This window comes from Camelus dromedarius, chromosome 5 (genome assembly GCF_036321535.1).
Source record: "Camelus dromedarius isolate mCamDro1 chromosome 5, mCamDro1.pat, whole genome shotgun sequence".
NCBI classification, from domain to species: Eukaryota; Metazoa; Chordata; class Mammalia; order Artiodactyla; family Camelidae; genus Camelus; species Camelus dromedarius.
This window is the reverse complement of record NC_087440.1, coordinates 54,945,605-54,955,377: the sequence shown is the minus strand read 5'-3', so window position 1 is coordinate 54,955,377 and position 9,773 is coordinate 54,945,605. Positions and strand designations below refer to the sequence as shown.

The 9,773-nt window shown below is 42.8% G+C and overlaps 1 protein-coding gene across 1 annotated transcript; it reads right to left on the bottom strand.

Annotated features, from left to right (window-relative positions):
- Positions 1-1,714: 1,714 nt before the first annotated feature.
- On the bottom strand, positions 1,715-2,111 carry LOC105091442 (large ribosomal subunit protein eL31-like). The gene has a single exon (XM_064486404.1). The coding sequence runs from the start codon at positions 2,108-2,110 to the stop codon at positions 1,736-1,738; it is 375 nt and encodes a 124-aa protein (XP_064342474.1). The 5' UTR covers position 2,111; the 3' UTR covers positions 1,715-1,735.
- Between the last annotated feature and the right edge of the window lie 7,662 nt (positions 2,112-9,773).

The window sequence follows — 9,773 nt, the reverse complement described above, 5'->3', positions numbered from 1 at the left end:
AGATTCTCAGAATCTTTGGCCAAAAAAAAAAAAAAAGATGACAGAGGAAAAAAAAATCACTGTGCTCTGGAGTGTGGCAGAAGGCCAAGCACTGGATAATGGCCACAGAACAGATATTAATGCATTATGTTTAAACATACGCTTCTCTCTGGGAAGGAATTGCTTAGGGAGAGCTTATGCCTGAAGTACTACTCTTACTACATGAGAAAACCTTAAGTGCCTTTACCTTAAACTCTTTCACCAGATTTTAAAAATTCAGGCCTCCTTGCAAAAGTGCAAGCACACTGCTATCTCTTGATGGGCTGTAACAAAAGCAGAAGACTTAAACAATAGTTTTATGAAAAGAGATGAAATCTGAGCACCATTCAGACGTTTACCAATGATTCTCTGTTTGCTGCATGGTATCTATGAATCATCTGACACAAAACAGCTGTTATGGCCTCTCTGCTGTAAGGACGTGATGGGCTCTGCCAGGAACAGCACCCCAGTTTGTGGTCTAGTCGCTGACAGAATTTACATAATACAAGTTCCTGCCAACTCAGCCTACCCCACGGGGGGCTACCGCTCACCTCCTGCAGGCCCTGGGATGGCCCTACTTTGGGCTGGCTCTGCCCCAGCAGGAAACACAGGCCTCTTGGCTGTTAGTGCCAGCATGCTAGCTCCCGACCACACCCATAGGTTTGTTTGCTTCCTTTTGTTTTGGAGAGGATCTTTTTATTTTTATATAATTTCAGTTTTACAGAAAAATTAAAAGAGCAGTATAAGGAACTCCTAAAATCTTTGGTCCATTTGTTTGCATTTTTGCCTTATTTGTGCTTTCTCCCTCTCCCTCCCTCTTTCTCTCCACCCTGCCTCCCCTCCCTCCCTCCTGTTTAAGAGTAAGTTGGAGACGTGATGCCTCTTTACTCCTAAACTCGCCAGTGTGCATGTTCCAAGAAGACATTCCCTTACCACAGTTCTGTTAACACAATCAGGAAACTACACATTAATACAATACTACTATCTGTTTCATCAACTGTCCCCAAAATATCCTTACTATTTTTTTTCTCCCCCGTGTCCAAGATCAAATCCAAGACCATGCACAACATTTAGTCATCAGGTCTATTTATTTTCCTTTGTTCTGGAACATTTCTTCAGCTTTCCTTTGTGTTTCTTGACCCTAACATTTTAAAAGAGTACAGGCCAGTTATTTTGTAGAATGTCTTTCAGTTTGGGTTTGTCTCGTGTTTCCTCAGGATTTGATTCCAATTAGGCATTTTTGGCAGGAATATCACAGAAATGGTGGTGTGTCCTCCAAGCATTCTAATCCGGGGCACATGATGTTGGATATTGGTTTCTACCAATATAATGTTAGGTTTGTTGACTTAATTATGTGGTTTCTGCCACTGTGAAGTTACTATTTTTTCCTTTGTAATCAATAAGTAATGGGGGGAAGAATACTTTGTAACTCTGTAATTATCCTATTTTTTTAAACAAACTTTTACCTATCAGTTTTAGCATCCATTGATGATTTTCTACCTCTGCCATTTTGGCGTTCTTCTGTAATGAAGAGGTTTCCCTTCATCTCCATTTACTTATGTATTCTTTTATTTATTTATATCAATATGGATTCTTATTTTATTCACTGGGGTATAATCCATTACAAACTTTCTTTCTTTCTTTCTTTCTTCCTTTCTTTCTTTTTTCTTTCTTTCTTTCTTTATTGTTCTAGAGCTTTATTTGTGACACTCAGCAGTTAGTTCTCATCCACATTAACTGTCTGTAGATTTTTGAAAGTGGTGACAGGTACATAGGTAACCAATGTATAGAGCTTGTTTGGCGAATCTTCATCATCATTCTGTTTTCTGAACAATCGCACATGAATACGATATGGGACATTCCTTATTCCTTTGGCCCAGACAGCTTTGTTGAGCCTGGTGTCAATGCACACATCTGGAGTTCCCATCTCCTTCATGGCAAATTTCCGGATTTCTTTGAGTGTCTGAGGCGCACGCTTCTTGAAACCCACTCCATGAATGCGTCTGTGAATGTTGACAGTGTACTCTCTGGTCACCACCTCATTGATGGCGGACTGGCCCTTCTTCTCACCACCCTTCTTTGCGGGAGCCATCCTGCCGGGCCAGAGTTGGAAAAAGCAAACATTATTTATTTTGAGGTTCATTCTGCCCCAGTTTGGGCCAGTGGGAGCCCCTTCAAGCTGGCTTCTGAGTCCTTTCAACGATTCTTTGAACATTTCTTTACTTTTTGGCACAAGATGTTCTAGGCTCGTGCACTACTTTCCTGCTCCCAACCTTGGAACAAACCGTTTCTCCTTTAGTTGGGGAATGGTATTTAGAAACCAAGGTCTGGGTGCTAAATATGCTCATTCCTACTGGTGTGTCATGGCGTCTAGGGCCTCTTAGCAGACAGAATTAGGTAATATTACATACATACATACATACATACATACATAAATAGATAAATACAGAGGCATAGATATACATTAGAAATATACTGGAGACATAGCTATAGAAAGATATATTAGACATAGATGCATAGTTGTACTGATTATTCCAACTCCAGTGCAACAAACATCTTTTCTATGTTTGTAATTTCCTTCCCCCAAAATTAGAAATCTGCATCCCATTTACCTCAAGCTCAAGAATACACAGATGGTAGTTTCAGAATTGGTAATTCATAGCACTGCTAAAACTAAACCTAATGAGGATTTTATTTATTTACAAGTTTTAAGGTAAAATTTGCATATGTTTAAATGCACAAATCCTAAGTATAGAATTCGAAGACTTTTGACAAATGGATACACTCATGTGACCCACACTTCTTTCAAAGTATGGAACATTCATCTCTGTATTTTATCAGAAAGTCCTGTCATATTTCTTCCTAATCAGTCTTCCCACCACCCGAGGCAACCACCATTTCAGTATTTTGCTTAGTCGTAGACATCAATTAGCTGCCCTAGTTTTGAATCTTCATCTTCATCTTGGGTTGTACTCTGGGCTCTCCTCCTCCAAGGTTCATGCCACCTCAGTGCCTGATCTTAGATTTTGTTGTGTCTGCTCTTTCTTGGCCATCCCAGATTTGATTTCCAGTTCTGTCTCCAGTCTTTCCCAATCCCTGGTGCCAGTGAGTCTGCCCCTCCTACGGGCTAAATGTTGACTTGGTTTCAGCACTAGTCTACATTCCTCATTCCTCCTGGGCTTTTGATCCAGCCACAAAGGTTGTCTAGCCTGGAATGTGCTTCTAGGGTAACACAATTTACTAATATAGTTTTATTAAAAGGCACAGCACCTCAGCATTTGGCAGTATCTCCCTGTCTGTTCCTGCTTGATGCCTGGATACTGAGCCACACCTATTCCTCTGTTCCCAAATCTTGCTTCCTTACTCCAGTTGGGTGATGGTCACGGCTCTCACTTCCCAGTGACAGCTGGAGCCAGCAGCTGATGAGGCTTTTCTCACGAGGGTGCCCTGTGAGCATGACTGTGATAGACAGAAGCCATGTATCTTGTGGGTGTTTAGTAAATGTGAAACCACTCAGCCCACCACCAAGACATGGCAAGTGGCCAGAGTTGGGGCACAGGCAGAGAAGGTGGGTGGGCCCCTGTGCACCCTGTAAATGCTTAATGAATAACTCCCTTTGAGTAGCACTCAGCCTAGCCAGAGCTGTAGGGTGGAGGGTAGAAACAGGTGAGGCTTCGGAACCAGAAAGTCACACTCATGTTCATATTTAGAAAACAGTGTGGTTATAATAGCTTATTTTCCAGGCTCCCTAATGAAAAGGGTTAGTGTGATTCAATCATGAGGACTTCTGAAAAGACTCTTTGACGTGAAGGCCCTAACCTCCAGTCTTCACATTGGCCCTTGATTATATTAGCAGTTTAATAAGCAGTTGCTTGTCTTGCCTTTTGTGTGCTTAGATTCCCTTCAACGAGGCTAGAACTCCATGAGGGAGGTGACAGTGTTGTGTATTTTTCTGTTTTCCTCCTGTCTTAGCACCAGCTCCCTGTCAGGTGACAAGAGTTGAATTGAGTCTTCTTAGTCACCTTAACGAGGTCTTCTTTCCAATGTACCCCAGTTCCTAGTACAGTGCCAGGCACAGAGTAGGCATACAAATTGGCTGAATAAATCATGAGCTAATTCTATTAAATTATTGCTGAACCAAAGTGTCATTCCTTTTAGGAATCTGCATTTTAGAAAAGGACAACAGGGAAGGGGCAATGTTTAATAACCCAAGGGGAATTAATTGTCACAGTGGAAGTATAAGCAACAGGGTGCCTGGGTGAGAAGGACATTTATGAGCAGAGGACTCTTTGGAACCCCACCAAATATTGCCGCATAACTGTACTCTTCCCCTAAGGCCCTCAGAATATTAGGCCTTAAAGGGGTCATTATATTCTGCTGATGGATGAACCTCTTTTGCTGTCTACCTTTCCTGAGTCTTCTCTCTCCTATTCGATTTTCATTTGTTTCCCTTGGCCCAACAGCAAATTGGCTGCCACACCTTCTTCTAAAGAGCCCTGTAAAGGGAAGGTTCTAGCTCAGTGGTAGAGCACGTGCTTAGCATGCACGAGGTCCTGCGTTCAATCCCCATTACCTCTGTTAAAAAAACAAACAAACAAACAATAAATAAACCTAATTACCTCCCCACCAAAAAAAAAAAAAAAAAAAAAATTAAATAAAGAGCCCTGTAGGCACCAGTCTCCTAGTGGCAAACCTTCTGCTTTCATCCCAGCTTGCAAGACTGTGGAGGTTGATACCAGCAGGCAGGCAAGCAGGGGCCCTGTCGGGCTGCATCCCCTCCTCAACAGGCCACATGCATTCCAGGATTTGGTTCCATCCAGCTCCTCAGCTCAGGTACCCAGCTGTGTAGGATCTCCCTCTGCCATGCCTCCCACTGCTGTCCTGACCCAGTTCAAGCCCTCATGCCTCTTACTGAGATGATCTTAACCATTTACTTCCTACTGAGTCTACCTGCCGCTGGTTGTGGTCAGAGGTAAACCTGTTTGGCCCTAATCTCAAATTTATGAGTAGCCTCCGACTGGGGCTACCACCCAACCCATGAGTCCTTATAATCGGGGACAAGGCCAGGGAAACACAGGCCATTCAGTACCCCGTGTCAAACTCCATCCAGATGAGCTGGACTGGGCCACAACTGAGGTGGGAGGCCTCATTTGGATCCAAAGCCAATGGTTCTCTCTCAGCCTTGGCTTCAATTAGAGTCATCTGCAGAGACTTAAAACATTCTGATGTCCAGCCTCCACCCCTTGAGCTTCTGATTTAATTAGACTGGGGTAAGGCTTGAATATGTTTACTCTTTCTTACAGAGTGAACTTTTATATAAGTGCCAAAGTACTTTTGTACAAAAAAGTGTTACAAGGCCTTCATTAGTATATTTTAAATTATTGCAAATCTTCATTGAACTTTTGTTGGGGTTTGTTTTTTTTTTTCTAACAGAGGTACTGGGGATTGAACCCAGGACCTCTGCATGCTAAGCACGTGCTCTGCCGCTGAGCTATACCTTCTCCCTTCATTGAAGTTTTAATTGTGCAGTGTTCCACAGAGCACACATATTTAACCAATCACCTCCCATGTGTTGAATATTTAGTTTGTTTCCAATTTTTAGCTATTATAAAAGGAAACGTAACGAGAGCAATCTTCATAGAAGTATCCCTTGTTTGAGGCATTTGTCCTTCATTAGGAGAAATTTCCAGAAGGTTTATTACTGGATAAAATAGTGTGAAAATATTTTAGACTCTGGATAGTGTCTAATTGCTTTTCAAAAGGCTCTTAACCAATTTACACTCATTCCAGAATGGATGAAAATTCCCATTTTACCCAGCATTGGTCATTTGCTAACATAATAAAACATTATTCGACATATCAATTTATAGTCTTTATTTGAGGCTGTTGTTTTAAAAAGCCTGCCCAGGCAGTTCTAAAGTGGAGTCTGGATGGATAATAGCAGTAGGCTTGACTAACAGTTGGCCAGGTGCTAGGGTCCCTTTTCCTCCGCCCCTGGAGATCTTGTGCTCTGATGGCAAAGGCCCAGAAAAAGAGCCCCAAGAAAGTGGGCACTGAGGAAAAGAGGAGGTTTCCTCCTCAGGCCTCGAGCCAGACAGGGCCCAGCCATCCTCCCTGGGCCTGCCTAGGGAGGGGCTCTTCTCCTCCAGCTGCCTTGGATTGGAAGTGACCCAAAGAGAACCAAGAGTATATGACCCCAAAGAGGGAAAACAGCAAAAATAAAAAATTCCATCACGCATAATCAGGAGCTTGGGGCCTCTCCCGAAATTCTGGATGAGTCTACTTCCCAGCCTTTGCTCCTGAACTCACAAAAGCCCATCAAATGTGCCTCCTCCATATCTCATCCCCATAGCCTTGGTTTTTTAAATTGCTTTTGAAATTATTAAAGAACTATTGGGCAGGGGAGAGTATAGCTCAGTGGTAGAGTGCATGCCTAGCATACATAAGGTCATGGGGTTCAATCCCCAGTAACTCCATTAAAAAAATAATAAACCTACTTACCTTCCACCCCCAAAAAAATTAAAAAAAAAGAATTCTTGGTACAGCATAAACAAACAATACAGAAACAAATATGGCAAAATTGGAAAGTTCCTCCTCACCTCCCTACTTCCATTCCCTTCCCCAGAGGTAACCTGATAAGTGTGTATCCTTTCAGATCATTTACCAATGCTAGTGTGTGAGACTGAGTGTGTATGCATATAGGATTTTTTAAATACATAAATGGCATCATGTAATGAATAGTTATCTCCAACTTGCCTTTATCATTTAACTTTAAAGCGTAGACCCCTTCTGTGTTAGTTAATATAGAGCTGCCTCATTCTTTCTCACAGCTGCATGATGACCCGTGGTACATAATGAGCATATAATTTAACACATTTTGTTACTGGATGCTTCGCTTGCTTCTCATTTTTCTCTGTAATGACAATGCTGCTGTGATCTCCTTTGTGTGTATATTGTTGTGCCATCTGCCTGGCTTTGATGACTGCCATTGCCAGAAAACTCCCGGTGTTGGGCTCCAGACATGCATACCCTCGGGCTTCTCTGCTACCTCCAGGACTCATTTAGACCCTGGAAGAACACCACCAGGCTCAGTCCTGACTTCGGCTCTCATCCTATTGTTCTGCTGTTGTGGTCACAGGATACTTTATGGCCCAGCTTCTAGAGTTCTGACAACCCCACCATATCATGGAAAGGTGCAAAAAAGTACAGCAAGTGTCCCTCTGCCATTGGGAGGAGAAAACGAGGGCCGGCTCCTCCAAATGCAATCCAGCCGGGCGAAGTATGAAAGTGGCTCTCTATCAAAGTAGTTTCCAAGATTCTCATTCTTTTTGTCCCTGGGATGGAGTGTGGAACTGAAACAGCAGTGAATCACTGACATAGGAGATACAGGGAGCTGAAGTGGTGGTAGAAACTCTCCAAAGCAGCAGAGGGAGCCATGGAGTATGGGTGTGTGTGTGTGTGTGTGTGTGTGTGTGTGTGTGTGTGTGTATTTAGCCGTGGACCAAGTGTCCTTGGCCCATGGACAGAGATAGCCAATCCTTGATCTAATATGTTGTACTTTTGTCCTTTAAGATTTTTAAGCCCTCTGGTCCTGCAAGAAGCAATAGGGCTAATGAGAAGCAGGCTGTATTCTGGGAAACAGGAAGTCTGGTTCCATTTATGACTTCACCAGGCCCTGCCATGGAATTTTGAGCAGCCTCAGTTTGCTGGCCCGTGCTTCAGGTCTCTTTTGTCTAGCGGTGCCATCTGCACCTTTGAGATGCAGGGATTAGATTTCCTGTTTTTCCCATAAGACAGTGCTAGTGTCATTGGCTGTTCAAAATGGGACAAGTAGGAGAGCTTTGCCATTTGGAGATGTGTGCTGTGTTTGGCTTATCCTGTTTGCATGTTCCCTTCTTTTATACTTTTTTGGACACACAGAAAGAACATATGTTTGTAGTATTGGAGGCAAAGGATGAACTTCCTGTGTGGCAGCCCTCCTGAAATGTGTTCTTGCATGCACAAATGCAAAGGCAGATGTTGACCTGCTCTCTCAACCCTTTGGGAACTCTTTGGGGAATGGTGGTGTGGTCACTGTCAGAGCAGAGCAACAAACAAATCGGCTTTAATCAGGGTTGAGCTACATTTGGGCAATACTAAAGTTGCTCATAGAAAAGTAATTTATTTAGACAAGTCAGGATGTTTAAGGTTTTTATTGAAGTGTTACATACATGCAGAAAAGTGCATGCATTATAAATATACAGCTTGGTGAATTTGTACAAAATGAATACACCTATGTCACCCAGGTAACCACTGCCTAGGTCAAGAAGTAGAACATTAGTGGTATCCCAGTAGACCCCTGTATCCCCCCTCCCAGTTACTAACCCTTTGGAGTATAACCACTAGCATTTCAACACTTTATATTAATTTTGCCTATTTTTGAACTTTATATATATTTATGAAATTTGTTCATTTTGCATAGATCTTGTTCATTTATTCTCATTACTACATGATATTCATGATAGAAATATACCCCAGTCTACTTATCCACTCTATGTTGATTTGGGGTTGGTTTCCATCTGGGGCTATTTCATATGATGGGGCTACTTCATATGATGCTGCTATGAACAGTTTGGCGCATACCTTTAGGTGCCTGAGTGCCTGCATTTCTGCTGTATACATTCCTGTAAGTGGAATTGCTGGGTCAGAAGGTTTGCATACATTCAGTTCTTCATAGACCTTGGAAATAGCAGTGATGAGAGTTAGGAATGTATTTTTGATAAGGGACAGCGCAGAGGTCAAAGATCAGAGCACAGGCCTCTGGTCCCCTCCCAGGCTTGGATTACAGGGGAGCCAGAGCAAACCACTCACTCTCTGTTTCCTCAACTGTAAATTGGAAATAATCAATACATGTCCTGCTCCTTTCTGTGCGTGAAAGCCCTCTGCAAAGTCTCAAATCACACGAATGGAAGCTGTCATGAACACGGAAGCAGGGGAGGGAGACTTTTAATTATTAATGAGAATGGAAGAATAACTATACTTATGTGAGTTTCCATTTCCAAATAAGAGTCCAGAGATTAGATTAACTGCTCTGCTAGACAGAGCTGTATTGCCAAAGGGACCTGTAGTATTATTCTCTCAAACTCGGACACAAAGAGTAACCTCCCAAGCCTGTCCTCCTCTGTATCTCACCAGAAGTTTCCTCACCTACCTGGAACCCCAGGAGTCCTCCCATTTCTTCCTTTCAGTCACCAGATGCCCTGGCTTCCTCCTTCCTCCTGCATCAGTCTGAGTTGGCCTGATCTGGAAAAGCCATTTGATTTGGCTCTGTCTGGCGGGACCAGTTGTAAAGTACCAGGAAAGCCAAAGGACATGAACATTCCTTGTCCTCTTGCATTATTGAACATAAAGTTTGAGTATTGTCAGGGAGGTGCTTTCGTCTCACAGTAGAACTAAAAGTTCACAGGCATTTATTCTATCAAAGGTTGTGCTATGCTCACTCAGGCACTTTAAAAAGTAATAATTAATTGAAAGTATTAAAACCTCTTGCATCTTATTAGTTTCCATGCAGATAGTCACACAAGTAGATGGCAGTGCCCTCTTCTGGCCAAGGCCACACTTGCATGGCTGTGGCTATCATACAGGGATTGTGGCTGGGGACTGACTGTACGCTTGAGAGCTGGCTCATCCTGGGGTTAGTCTTGGGTAAATCACATTTGGGGATCCACCCTCCCTTTCCTCTTCAAAAAAGAAAGATCAAAACTGTGAAGGTTAAT